Here is a 15,320-nt window from a genome sequence, read left to right as displayed (position 1 = left end):
CGGGACACTTTCGTATAGTATCTTCTTTGTGTTTGCAATATTATATTATATTATCGTAATATGTAATGTGTGTCTGTGTACGTACATATAGACGTGAGAATAGCAACTTTGAATGCATTGAAATATTCAGAGTTATAATTATTTGAGAAATAATCGGAGATTTGCGTGGTTGGTACAGACGTTTCAGGATAAGGAAATCTTTTAATTCGTCTTACGAAGCTCATGACTAAAAGTGATGTTCGATGGCTTGTATAAGCTGGGGAAAGTTAACCAAAGTTTTTAAAGTATGGATTAGCTCTCCCGTTTTTCACGGAGAGAAATAATAGTTTAAAACTTTAAATTAAAAATTGCCAAGAAAATCCGTAGTTGTGTGTTACGATACTGAAGAATAGAAATAAAAAGAGGCAACATTTTACATTATTTGATTGAAGAAATAACAACAAAGTATAAGCTTGTTTCAGTACGAATAATTTTATTATCGCTCATCATAAATAAATGATTACGTCGATAAATAATTAAAGGGTACGTCGCAACACGATACCTGTCAATTTCATGGATGATAAAAGCAAAGTAATAAATGTTATCTTGCAAAAAAAAATGGTACCTCACATATAAACTTGGTTAATAGCTGCATGCATATTCATTAGCATTTGTTACGGTAAATTTATTGTGGAAATTAACGACACAGAAATGTCGTTAAAGAACGACTAAATACACGACCGATTGCGTGCTTCGCTTCTACTGAGTCTCGTGCATTAAGCCAGTGAATACATTAAACGCTGCACATTGCGCGGACGGAGAGGTTTCTCAGTTGCAGCCCACATGTTTACTAAAAGTCATCCACTCTGCATTATCAAATACCTTTTAAAATGCCGCCATGAAGGAAAATGATTCACTAAGCGAAATTTAAACTACACTTTTAAATAAATCTCGAATAAAGCTCGAAAAATTATCTAACCGATTAAAACCTAATAATTCCAGTATCTTCATTTACAGATTGAGTAAGTAACACAATCGCCTCGCGATGAATACAAAAAATATCGAATTACATACGTGCACTCGCACAAGAATCACAACTAAGCAGACACCTAAGTGTTCGAAATAAAAACACCTTCTTCAGCAGCGCTACGTTCCTCCATAATTTGAATTTAACACAGTTAGCCGTAAAGCCGCGGCAGAAGTCAGCAGAATTTCTCTCGTCTCGGACATTCCCGATAGAAACAACCGTCGCGGACGTTTTAATGAATTTTATCCGGCGAGCGAGCAACAAGACGGTGGCACGCCTCGCGCATCGAGCAAACGGCCTCATTGTTTACGCGAGGACGTTCTAAACGCCATTTATCAAGCACATTTAAGCGTTCTATAACCGTCGAGGCAGGTTGATGCTCCTCTTCATTCATCGGATGGTGTCTCCTAATGGGCGCGTGATCTCCGCGGCATAAATTACGCGCGTCGTCCCACCGCCTCGCCCCTCGACCGCGTCAGAGATTTCTTCAGCGTCTCGAGGACGCGTCGCGTCGCAGTCCAGGTTGGACGCAATTTTCAAGCTTCCATTTTTACGGGCCGAATCCAGGCCACTTACGGTCCAGATTGCATCCCCTCGCCTTGGCGGCCGTGTCAGATGAAAAGTTTAAGGCGAGCCACGGCTAAAGGGGACGCGCGGAAGGGTCAAAGGTCGAGAGGGATGCGACGCGGTAAAGAGGCGAGCCGGTTTCCATTGAACGCCGTCGGCTGCGCGGCGAAACAACTCGCCGTAACGAACGCAGACTTCGTTAAATTGATGAAAGTGGACGCAGGTCGCGCCCTTTGCGCGAATCGTCCCTGGCGATTGCGGTGTTTTCGTTGAAAGGTCGATTGGACGCGCGTGGGGTCCGGCGATCCGTCGTTTCGCCGGGGGTTTTTGGGTGAATTCGATTGTGACGAGCTCCAGGGGATGGAAAAATATAGTTTTCAGCGGAGTTGCGCTTTTTCGAAGTTTGTTCTCGGGATAAGCATTGTTTATTGTCGAGGTGTTTGCGGGCGGCGGCTGTTTCCAATTTTATGTCCGCCGTTAGGGGACGCGACACTCTCGCTGGATCTTCTTTTCCAATTTACGACACGTGAACTGTCGTTTAGAGGCAGTTAGAACTGCAAAATATTAGCTACGAATGGTTTAAGTGACTTTAAATTCTGGAATAACAAGTGCTTCGTACTTTTTTACGTCACTGTACTATATTTTAATATAGCGATACAAACTTTTGTCTCGTGGTATGTTTATTATAAATGTAATACTTGGTCAGTAACTGTGTAAAATATTCGTGTCACGACTGAGAATTTCGTTACGACACAGAGGTCTTGGAATGTGTCAGAGCCAGTTGAGAAGCTGCGAAGTAGATTAAGTACTGTATCGGATCAGACACTCGCGCGCAGCTGTTGACGTAACGTCGCATTGCTCTATTGTTTCAGTCAGTTATCTTATCACGTAGAAAAATATTATTTAAGACTTATTAATGTTATGGAACATTATTAACTAAACTTCATCGTGTTATAAATGTCTCTACTCTAAAACAGATAATTATTTTGCTCAATTTGAAGTCTTTTTTCGAGACAAGTCAACTTAATTCGAAGTATAAATTATTTATATCACGAATGATGAAACTTTTCCCTACTTGTGTCTTTATTGAACAGCAGTCACTGTGAATGCGCAGACAAATAATATAGCGTTTTGTTTTGGATGAGTCTCAGGAGGTCTCAAAAGTTGCTCAATTTCAACGACCACCATCTGCAGTTCAATTGCGTTTACTCTGTTAAAGTCACAGGTATTCTCGCTGGATTACTCGTACCTCTGTGCTTCGAGGAACCCTTCTAATTAAAGCAGTTGCGGGTGAAAGGAGCGGCAAATTATGGTTCATTTTAATGTCACATTCGAACCAGAAGTACGAAAACGTACATTGTGAGTGAAAATTTTCGGTGATAAGTAATGACGAAGGTAACGCGATAACAATGCTTAATCAGCTGAAAGGTTACGGGGCACTTGAATAATTGTATTTCAGAACTGAGATTGCTTGCTTACTGGGGAATATCAAAGAGCTCTCCCTCAACATCGCCTAATCTCTTTTCGAAGTGGAGGAGTATATTCGCGTAATGGAAGTCGAGCGATCAAATATTTATACAGTGGCGACTTGCGCGATGTTTGAAGACCGTTTTTCGATAATCGTCGTCGTAATAACGGGAATGCGTCCAAATGCGTAATAATTACGAAGGAGAGCCGAGTAGTAACGCGCCCATATAAAGTTGTTGACGCGCCCCTTTGGCAAAGCGATTTTATAGTCCACGTCAAATCGATGTATCCCGATTAAGACGCTTAGCCAAGTAGTTTCTATCGATCGTTGTCGTCGTAAAAATTTGAGATATACATACGCCCCACAAATCGTGCATACATTTCTATTCATTTAGTTTCACGTTCGTATTGCAATTTTTGTTTCAATTATTAGCTCCCACGAAATGCAATGAATCACTTTCTCAATACAGTACCATAATATGGAAATTACAGCAGAGATCGCAAATACTACAAATGCAATGCAAATATACATTATTGAATATTTGTTACCAGAAACAACGTTGACATTTCATAGGTCTACAATAGTTCACCATTCAACAAGCCACGCAAACAGCCTCACCCATCAATAATTTATCAAACCATCGTATAATATATCTATATTATATTTAACAACGCAATTGAAGCACAAATTCCGAGAATATCATAAAACATGAACACCTTGAAAACCCCTTAACATCGCTCTCCGTTTCTCATCCCCAAATCGCATCGAAGGGCGCATAAATCGGTGGTCGAATCGGACGAGCCGCTGATTTGCCTCGTCCGTGCCGTTCAAACAGGACTGGCTGTCGTGGCAGCGGTAAATAATGGGTTTTCGAGTGGCTTGGTGACAGGAGACGAGGACGTTCCTCCGTTTCTATATCGCGGATCGCCGGGTCACGATCGTCGAAGCGACGCGTGACGCGCAGAGTGATCCGAAGTGACGGGGGTCAGCGCAGGGTGCACCGCGCGTGGTCCAGAAAATGGAGGAGACCCGGTGTGCGATCGCGTGGAACACGAACCTCGAGATTCGATGGTCCCAGACCACTTATCACACCCTCGCGACGGTCTCGCCCTTCGCGCGACGTTCGTAATGAAACGAGATAGATAAGGATAGATAAAATTCGCTGGGAGATTTATATCGAGTACAGCCGTCTTTATTCGTTATCGATTCCCAATTAGGAGATCGAAATTTATGCGTTCGTTCGTTATTTACTGAATAGCATTCGAGCACCGAGGATGTCCCTTCTCAACGATTCTTTGGGCTCGATGAGTTGTGGAGTCGGGTCTAACTAATCCTGCAATTAATTTCACCTGTTCGATACTCGGTCACGGTTTCATTTTTCTTCCGGGTACTTCATTCCGAGAGAAATAACTTGGGTCGGTTATTGGACGGATAAAGGCGAAATGTAACGAGTAGTTAACAGAATGTGTTTCAACAAGAAGTGGCGAAGTGTGCTTGAAACGAAATAAGATTACAAATAAAGACGGTAACATAAATTTCAGATAACCTCGAACGAACGATTAAATTAAAAATCTCGAGAATAGTGAGATAGTTCGTGGCGCGAATATTCTTTAAAAATTTTTATTGAAATATCTCAACGTCGTGTGAAAAACGAGGGGATAAAAGTGATTTAATTGGAGACTGGCGGATTCGTTTTGCCTCACTTTTTGCGTACGTGGCAGTGCTTGGAAATAATTAAGCGGATTCATTAGCATCATTTTTATTGCGGGAATTATAATAGCTCGGTTGGAACGCTTTAATAAAGTTTTTTACATTGGGGAGTTTTCATGCTTCCGATCGCGTCGATTAATGGTCAGAAGGGCAAGGGAAATTTACTATACGATTACCATACTCTCAAAATCTCACGCAGGATTATTTGTTTCGATTCGCATCGAGAACGGAAGTATCTCGTTGAGTAATAATTTCGTTTACTGTAACCGATAATTCAATATAATTTTTAGTTCGCCCCACGCAAGAAAAGGGGATGTTGCAGAATGAACTGGCATCTAGTTTGATTAGAACAATATTGTACTCTCCCGTGGATGAAGCTCAAACTTGTTTGCACGTTTTCTTTCCCTTACAATCCAATCCTTCCTCCACCGTTCCTCGATTAGTTTTTATGATCCTGCCGTTTTTCATTGATGAAATGCGAACGAGCAGAAGCGGAAATCTTTTGAATTAGCGTAAATTTTCCACAAGAATAAAGGGTTTGCAAATATAGAAGCCTTAGTTGTATAATTCTGCTTATTTCAGACAATCTGTCACAATCGATGAATATTCAGACTATTTAAGTTCGACTGAATATTTTTGTACATTGAAGACCCGAGAAAATGTGCACCGTGTGAATAGCCAACTGTATCCTTGACACGATTAAGATGTCATAAAGATAAAGAGAATGAAAGCATACGAATAGACAAACTCAATATCCCATTCATCCTATCGTCTATTTCTACCATTATTACCTTCCGTATCTCAAACAATCAAGCCACGCCCTCTTTTATTAACACTCTAACATCAAATACTCCACGAGTAACGCTCGTTCGCGCGTACGCTGCGATATGAGGCATAAAGAACCCCTTATCACTTCCACACACAATCTCCATCTTAAGTCCAAATGTATTTAATGTTCAACAAAATCGAATAGAGCAATAAAAAAAAATGTAGCGTTTAAAAAATTTGTAGAGAATGATATCTGAAAAAGATTCGAGTCTGCAAGTCTGCAAGTCTGCATAAAATAAGGATCATTAACTGTATTTCGTCCTGTCAACATTTCATTCGTGACACAGAGAGACGTGAAGTATATCAGATGTGATAAGATTGAAATGCCGCTAAAATCAGTCGAAATTATTGACGAGATATTGATTACTGAAATTCACCACGCGTAATATGAATATTCATTGCATAAAATGTTTAAACAAAAATTTAAAGTTTCATCGTCGCACAGAGAGAGAGAGAGAGAGGCAGCTCGAAAGTAGATACAGTACAGTGCCTGATCAGACGTTGGCGCGGAGCTGTCTATCGCTTTGGCCGCATAGGGGGCAGCTGTCGACAACCCCGAAGTCACGGAACGTACGGTGCTGCCATTGTCGAGTAACCACGGTTGCTTATCGAACTAAGGGTTGCTCCGCAACATCGCAGACAATTCTGTCGGGGTGGAATCTCCCCCGTGGATATAAGATCGTGCAAAATATGGCTTCGTACCGGTTATACAAGTATAGATTCCGTACAAAATGATCAAAGTGTTCAAAAGTTTGCTTTCTTGAAATTCTCCTCGAGCGAAAGCGATTTACAATTGCGAAAATATTGAACTCTTCACGCGTCTTCAAAGAGTAACCGAATAAGTTGAACTATTTGTTGGAATTCATAAGCAATCGAAAGCATTTTTTACATCCAGTCGTTTCTCCTCTTCAAATATTTACACGGATCTTTCTACACGGAGATTTCATTACTCCATCTACTAATACTGCGCACGGAGAATCCGAATCGGTGCGCATCGGAAGCGCCCCACCGTTAGGGGTGGGTCGAGTAATCTCGTTGGCGAACGAGGCGACGAAGGAGAACGCGATGAAGACAAGGTCGGAGCAGGGAAGAGTCGTGAAGAAACGATGGAAGGAATATCTGGCGGGAGAGCAGGGGCAAAGGAAATAAAAGGGAAATGGAGGGGTAGGGTAGACGCAGTAACCGTCCTCTAATGCCCGCTGCTACGCTAACGAAAGTCTCTCCCTCTCGTTCTCTTTTAGATACAGCCGCAGCCATCGCTTCGGAAGCTAATGCAGCGGAAGTAGACTTTCAACTATATTACCCCTAATCACATCGACGTTCCGCTTTGCACGTCGCTGCGCGTAATTTCGGGCCAGATCCTCCGGTTTACAGGCAGCCCCTCCTCCTCGTCCGCGCACCGGATCGTATCGTCGATCTTCTTACCCTTTCACGAGACCATTCGAGCGGACCTTTCCTGCACGGATTTCCGTCCTGATTTTCGACAAGGTCTCCGGGATCTGTTGTAGAAACATGTGCTCGCTCAACTGGCTCCCTTTAAAGTTAATGCTACGCGTGCACGGATAGCGATTAACAGTTTGCAAGTGGCGCTCGGGCCTCCCTCTGATACCACCCTCTGATACGCGAGCGAGATTTCGAAGGGACAGCTGGTTGATGTGTTGGACGGTGTCGTGCTGTCGTGCGAACTTGTTATTAATATTCTTATGCAGGCTTGCAACATTTTCTTGCGGCTGAAAATTACACATATTTTTTTCCTCTTTATTGTAGATTGCATTTTTCTGAATCAGATTCGTGACGCTTGTGTTACAGTTTAGATCTTATCGGGATCTTTGAAACATTCTACGATTACTGCAATTTGATATTTTCTCCGCCGTGTGTTGGTTCTGGTTTCCTTTCTCTCTTGATGTATGCGGCGAGATTGTAAAATTATTGCTGGTAACGAAATGTCAGTTTGCGAATATCAATCATTATTTCTTTCTTCGAGCAACAGATAATATCGCTTTATATCGTTCGAATAATTTTAGGGAACAAACGTATCATGCTCCCGCGAACATATTAACGCATTATCACTATGAAACACGTTTAATACTCTATCTCCTGCGCGAACAGAATACGGATAATTCAATAGCTCTCGAACGTTGGGGAATTGTGTGCTTCTGACAGCGCGAACGGTTTAATTGAAACGAAAAATGTCCCCGATAAATGCGCCGATGATAAATCATTTTTAAATCCAATAACATTTCGATTCGTAAGAAATACCAAACCGGTAACCGCGATAACTTTCCAATGTTCATAAAATAGATTTATGCGAGACGTGTTAGCAATCTGTAGCTCATTTACATATTGATACCGAATGGTTAATTGTTGCCGTAAATTGAACCGTATCTGAAGCTTTAATGAGCTTACGCAACGAAACATCGTAATACCGGCCAGTTGTCATCGTGGAGCGGTATGAATGAATAGAAATCAACGTTATTACTTGCACACTTTTTCTTCATAAAATGGCATCAAATAACATGCCATTTAAATATTACTCTGCAAACGTTATTCTCTATTACTTCGATTCGATTTGGATAGTAGAAAAAATTCACGCGTAAGCGTATTCTTTAACAGTTCAGTTCGTGAAGCGAACTGTATAATAAAAACTGTATAAATTCGATAATTTACTGAAGCGTGCGTGTTTCGGGACGGACAAACCCTTCAATGTGGCGGAAAGTAATTGCCTGGCGTCCAAGGGATTTTCTTAATTAGTTATAAAAATAACTGTGTGGTATATACGGTGTTGTATAAGTTTTCTATATTTATATAATTAAAATCTATCATAACGAAAAATAAATGAAATAATATTGGAATGTTTGAAAAATGTTGCATACTTTATGCTCCGTGTTATACGAAATTAATATGTATTTTCTGGAGTGACGATGTCATCTTGAGACCTCTCTCGAACGGTTTGTAAAACTTTTGCGTGCACATCGAATATTAATGTCCAAACAGGCCTGGCGCATGTGATCCTAAGAAGTTTCTCAAATTCATGAAAATTTATCCATACATGCAAGGAAATATAGAAGAGGGAAGTAACAGAAGAAGGTAGAATAAGTTTCACTCGTGTTCGACCAATTATTAACATAGCTAAATATCAATCATTTAAATCATATTATTGAAATCGCAAAAAGTGTGCTATGCTGAAAATATATCATTTTTTTCAATTACCGCTTAAAATATTCCTATTTCACCAAGTCGCTCGTACATAAAAATATTCTAATGGACATTCTCTTGCATTTCGAGGTAATTGCTCCAAGAGGACCAAGTTTGCGTATATTGAAATGACAAAAGTTTCCCTTAAAGTGGTAAAGTTTTTATTCATCGAGGAGGTTGTGTAATTTCCCGAGGAATTGCGAAAGGGTAAAAATAAACGGATCGAGTAGTTGTTTTTCATCATCAATCAACCCTCAGATTTTTTACTTGATCGAAAATATTTGGCACGTTTCATACTTGTACAAGTACAGTTTCGTCACTTAAGAAAAATGCGATTCACACAAGAATTTATCAAATTGTGTTATCAGATATTGCAGTGGTCAGTGTTAGTACACGTTGCATTTCCAATTGAAGTAGATTCCCTGACCGAGGAGATTAATAAAAAGAAGAAAAACTGTGAGGAAGTCAAGTCGAATGAAATTTATTCTCCACTAAACGAACCGAAGAGAAACTTTGCTAGTTTTCAATAAACTTTCTTTAAACCCATTCTTTTTACTAATTTCTGCGCTTTCTCGCGAGAACTTGATTCGACTTTACGTCTTTGCGAAATTTTATATTTTCCCGTTACCCTCGTTATTTGAAAAATGTTTCTCAAACATTTAACCCACTCGCGAAACTTTTAGCAACCATAAATCTTTTCTTCCTTATTATTTTCCAAGAGAAATGCATAATTCCGTTGTATGGAATTGTTCACCAAATGTGAAATTCAATGAATTCTACTTTCTTTCCTAATAATTTATAATCAAGTGACAACTAACAAGTTAAAAGAATTGTTCCATCTTGTAACCTTGTTGTTAGCTGCGTAAATCTTACTTTCATTTTATTTTCTTGTCCTATTTTACTTGTTTTATTCTATAATATAAACGATCGTTTTAGATAATCAGCAAAAGTATAATAAAAGATTCTTAGTAAGTTAATTCAACCAGTTTCTCAGTATCTGCCATCAGTCTCTGCACGCTACTCATTTATTTCAATTTCTTTTGTTAAAAAACCTCATCGATCCTTAATTAATAACCACTGGAGCATTTAATTTACAGTAAATGTATACAACTTCAACGTTTCCCCGAATCATAGCTCAAAAATCTAGGTCTCCTTATCGTAACTCGACCGTTTTATGGTATCGAAGCTTTACGACAAACAGTGAAGGCAAAACACCGTTTTATGGAGAAAAAAAGCTTGCGTCGTAAATCTTTGTATCGAAATTTTTCGTCCCTCGATGATACAATTTCTTCCCATCGATCGGAAATCGTTAGATTTCCAATTTCCAGGAGTTTCGCCGCAGAAATAAATTCTCGAACGTTGGAGTAGAATTATATCTGGCTGACCGATTATTTTATTAGAGCTCCACGGTTTATTTACGAACCGACGTTGCACAGTTAGTTTCGAGAGAGACGTGATTGAATTTTAATGCAAAATACATTGTAATCGATAGGTGGATATTAATGGCAGACGCGTAATTGCGCATAAATTAGTGTGATTGAACACGTTGAAATGCCATCTATCATATTTTGTAGACGATACTACTACTGCCTGCCGATTTAAAAACCGTGGGCGTAGGTAGATTTACATACAGATAAATAAATACCTCTTCGGCGGCACGAATAATTGAATACTTTTTCATAAGAAATTATACGCTACATTGATTAAAACATTTAAAGATATACGATTCCATTTGAATGGACGGATACGACCTCTACGTGTATACATATCAACGCTTTCATCTACGGAAGAACAATTCGTATGAACCTATATCCGATTTATTACCCAGCAGCATTGATTACAAATATCTCTTCGTACAACAATAATTTACACCATGCGAAAAGTAAAGCGAGAAGAAATAAAACAACGAGAACAAACGTGCACGGATTAAGATAGATATCGATCGAGGGTTGAAATAAGAAGTTAATAACCTGCGTCTAATTCCAGTGGGACTTAAAAATCTGCCAGTCCCTAAAGATAGTCTCGTAAGAGGAGACTTCGAATGGGTTAAACCGTGGCCGAGGGCTTGTAAGGGGGCGGAAGAACTTCATTTCCCGTGAAGGCAAACAGGAGGCATAAACTGACGGCCTTAAAGTGGTAGTAGAATTTAACAATCTTCCTCCGTGATTTCTTCGCGTTTTCAACACCCTCTTCCCCTCTCCTTCGCTGGTGTTGCTGATTTACGTAGAAACGTAGGACAACAGGAACGAATCGCGCTCTTCCGAGGCGGATAACGGAACAGCCTGGAACTCTTGGGGGTGATTCGCGTGGGAAGGCGGGCATCGCGCGATAATAGAGGAAGTTGTCGAGAGGAAGTGACCGCGGGCGGAGGTCGGTAAGATTCGAGGCACCCGATGCTACTCGAAGGCCAGAGCAGTTCCTTTCGCGCGAACCGTAAAAAGTGCCGCCGATTTAATTACGCCCCTAAGCCTGGTGCAGTTTGAATTTAAGAATGGAAATTTCCGGGCGCAGAGAACGATCGTACCTGAAATTGAACGTGAATCGGTTATGATGCTCGTCACGGGAATCTCATAAATTCAGGGGTTGTATTCAAGGGAAGAATGCAAACCAATTAATATCGGAGGGGAAATTACAGCGGCGGAGTGCACGCGATGTAATCTCGGCTTGGTACGATATATAAAATAAAATCCCCGCTAAGCGGAAGAGCGATGACCCATAGAGAAAAAAAAATATTCCAGACTATCCCTCAAAGTCCGTTTTGTAATTACGAGACGTGTTTGAGAAAGTAAATATCGGGAGTGAAAATGTATTATGTTGTTGCATGGTTCGCGATGCGGTGGGTGCACTTACCGTGGTTGCTGCTTCCTCAACAAACAAGCAGACAGGGGAGGAAATAAGTAATTTTTGTGCTGTCGGAATGGGGTAGAGAAATATGGAGATGGGAACTTTACATAGAAACGGATTTGTTGTGACTAAAATGGGAAACCGGAAGGAGCTGAGTCAATAGTTCAGCGGTAATGCAATCCAGTCTCGAAATGAACATATCCAACTTCTTAGGAAGAGAACAGAGAAATTCCCTTATACCTATTTAAAACAGTCCAACGTATCTAAATATGAAACTTTCCATTCTATTTTTATAAACTCTCTACGAACAAATGTAATTATAAATATCCAGAAAACTCAATCTATCGAATTTAAACTATTTTTAAAGAAATACTTTGCCCAGTCTCCGTGTGAACCTAAGAAACTGTTCAACTGGATTTCGGAAACTTCTAATACATATATCATGGTTATCAGTCCCTCGAACATCGACTGGTGCGCAAGTTAATCGAGTTCAATTTGCCCGCGTGAGAAACCAGGGAGGATACATCGAAGCGGAAAACGAATCAGCGGGAGCACCGCGTACCTGACGTTGCCTGCGCGATTTATTATTTTTCATCAGCTCCTCGAGCCGGTTTCTTCACCTGCTCCTTATTTATTACGCGCGTTGGCCACGCAGGGAGGAATCGTGCTCGACTTCCGCCGCGAGAAGGAAGCGCGAGAGGTGGAGAGACGGCGTTTGGTGGGGATGGATTGGACGAGCATGCGCCATGCTTGGTTAGTCGACGAGTGAGTCGCGAGCTTGAGGATGAACCCGCTAGTCGGCGCTGGGCCACGCCACGCGAAGCGCCTTGTGGTTGCGGAGCTTGCTGAGAGGAGCTGCCAGCGCGGCAACCTCTCGATGCCTCTACGGCGGGCTAATGAAACCCCGAGAGCGCCGCGTTTCCGCTTGAAACTGCCCGCAGACTCGCGACACGCCAGACGTTCAAAAAGATGCGGTACCTCAAGAGAAAATGCCGTTGCCTCGACCTGAACAATCACCGTGACCACGAACGGCCGTGATCCTCGACCACCTGTCCGTCGTCGATCGTATCGAGCAACTTTCACAGACGAGTTGAACGCCGTTGAACGCACGCTGAACCGTCACTTCTTGCCGTTTCTTTCGACTCGAGCCAACCGTTGGGATTCGTTGCTTTTTCACCTGCGAGGAAGACCTGCGAAACGATTCGAAAAGTTCTCAGTTCCTGTCAGTTCGATCCAGCCGTTCTTATTTAACGAAGCAAGCACAGTGCAAGAAAAACAGTGTCGTTCGGTGAGGGATCGACGTCGATCGATCGTCACGTTGGGCAGAATTCCGGATTATTTTTCGACGATCCTGTGGCGGGACCAGGAGAACCCGAGGTCGCGTCTTCGTATCCTGATTTCGGTGAGCCAGTTTGTTGTCCCAGCGAAGACAAGTGTATCTTTTGACACACCAAGCGGCGTACACCCCGTTCGTGGAGCAAGATTTATACGCAAACTCAACATATCAGAAGTATCATAGTAACGATTGACTGTTTAGAAAATGTTTCTCGATCACCGTCATTCTTGATCCCCGAGTGCGAGCCATCCGAACCCGTACAGGATGCTCCTCTCGGTTCCCTCGCAGTAACATCCGTGGCCTTGCAACTCGGTAGCGCACGACGACGAGGAAAAGGGGGCTGTTTCATTATTTTTTATTTTCCCCGGTGCCCCGACGTAGTTTTTTCCAGGAGCGCTTCGTCCGTGGTTCCTTCTAACTTCATTACAATCCATTACAATCATCCCCTCGGGCATACCAACGAAACAGAAGATTTCATTAGAGGAGAGCCGGGCGAGAAGCAGAAGGGCGCGAAGAGCAAAAGAGGCGTGAAACGTTCGAGGGCGAGGAGAGGAAGGAAAAAAAAAAGGGAAATAGAGAGGAGGGCAAAGAATTACGAGTGACGACGGGTTCGTACCCCACCCCGTTGAACGGAGTTAACGAAATAAAGTAAGCGCGAGGACGACGACGGAGGGCGGGTGGAAGGCGACACTCGGAAGGAAGACGGAGAAGAATTCCTGAAGGCGGTGCGTGGCTCGTGGCGAGTAAACACCGGCCGCACCGTTTCCCTTCTAATTACGATATTATCGAGCACGCTGGTTGGCGGGTCCAAAAACGTAGAGTATTTTTAATACACACACACAGAAACACAGGCGCGTGACACGCGCCCCGTGTCCATGGTGGCTGGTAATTAAGCGTAGAATAATAATCGACGTTTACCGTTTTAACCGTAACGAGAGTGGCGAGAGAAAAGTAAGCGTGGTCCAACTTCGTAGAAAACGATCCTTATCGTCGCGGTCCAACTAATAGTGACTTATCGTTAGTTATTATCGTGCGTAACCACTGTGTCTCGTCGATCTCTTCTTTTGTGCGCGTTACCTAGAACGGGTCGACGAGCCGTGTTATTATTTACGATTCCATCGGTCGAACTATCCCCGTGGGCGAGAATGTTTCCTAGAACGTGCTAGAGGCAGCATCTACCTGTATCGTTAAGTGTCCGTTCTGTAAACTAGTGTTGTTTGTACCTCGTCGCGAGGAACAGCCGCGCGAACACTCTCTCCGTGATCGTTCGAGTGAGTCTAAGAAGAAGAAGAAGAAGAAGAAGAAAGGAAGACAGAAGACAGAAGCATGGTTACGCGAGACTGAACTGTTCGCGAGTGAGAGAAATCATGAGAGAATCCTAGTGACTAACTGGTGAATCGAATAGTGTACGCCGCCGATGGGAAGAGGGCGAGGATCGACGCCAACAACCTGCGAAGTAACTCGGCATGTGTGATCGAGCCAGGCACTAGCTATGACGACCTCCAGCAGATACAGCAGTTACAACTGTCTTACCAGCTGGGACAGCTATGACAGAATACCAAGGTAGTAGAGAACGATAAATTATGTCAGACAGGATTCTCCATTATGGGATTAGCCCGTTTTAAATGGCTCCCGCGTTTAAGCGGGATTCATGATCCACACCGCAAGCGTCGCGTCTTCGTTAGAAGCGATGCTTTCTCAGGGAAATCGATGAGTTATCGAGTCAACTTCAGTTCGATACATTGTTTTGTATTTTACGTTGTCCTTAGTGGCTGAAAAATACTTTTTTGACTGAAAGGATGCTTGATTTGAATTAACTCTCGTCCTAGAAGTTCGATTCGTATGAAAGCTCGCAGTTTTCAATTCTGTTTCACTTCTACGTGCGTATATATTGCGCGAATTGTTATTTCTCTCTCGTCGCTCGCGTAAAAATTTCTTATTACCAGGACGCGTGTCTGATCCAGACGTATTTCTCCGATCTTACGAGACAAAAAGCGTAAATTTGCCCGTAGATTGTATCAGTCGCAGGATTTTTATCGGTTACACGAGCCGGCTCGCAGTTTAAGCGGGATTACTTTTTACAGTAGGACAGTGTCAATCTAATTACGGAACAATCTGTTTTCTTCTATGGAAAGTCGATGGAAAAACGCCTGATGTGCATACCGTTCGTATTTCTTCCGCTGTTAGAGCAGGGGACGTGCGTTTTTCCCCCTTCGTTGTTCATTTATTAGTAATGCAGCGCACGGAAAATTACATTCCGACAGCGCAGCCTGTTATACCACGGGAAAAGCGTAACTCGGGATAACGTTTAGGAAGCTGTCGATGAAATATGAGTATCGAAATGAGACCGCGATCGCATATTTCAC

At 42.3% G+C, this 15,320-nt stretch overlaps 1 protein-coding gene across 9 annotated transcripts in view; it reads left to right on the top strand.

Moving 5' to 3' along the window:
* Slo2 (slowpoke 2) overlaps positions 1–15,320 on the top strand; it is a 150,331-nt gene that overhangs the window by 61,799 nt on the left and 73,212 nt on the right. For 2 of the 9 annotated variants that reach the window (XM_076892433.1, XM_076892432.1), the window contains exon 1: positions 14,280–14,517. The exons of the other annotated variants lie outside the window; for them this stretch is intronic. In XM_076892433.1, the coding sequence (XP_076748548.1) occupies positions 14,447–14,517 (71 nt within the window). In that variant the 5' untranslated portion in view covers positions 14,280–14,446. Of the gene's footprint in view, positions 1–14,279; positions 14,518–15,320 lie in introns of those variants that run through there. 9 annotated transcript variants of the gene reach the window in all.

Source organism: Xylocopa sonorina, chromosome 3 (assembly GCF_050948175.1).
Source record: "Xylocopa sonorina isolate GNS202 chromosome 3, iyXylSono1_principal, whole genome shotgun sequence".
NCBI lineage: Eukaryota > Metazoa > Arthropoda > Insecta > Hymenoptera > Apidae > Xylocopa > Xylocopa sonorina.
Note: the sequence above shows the minus strand (reverse complement) of the source record. Positions and strands in the feature narration are given on the sequence as shown.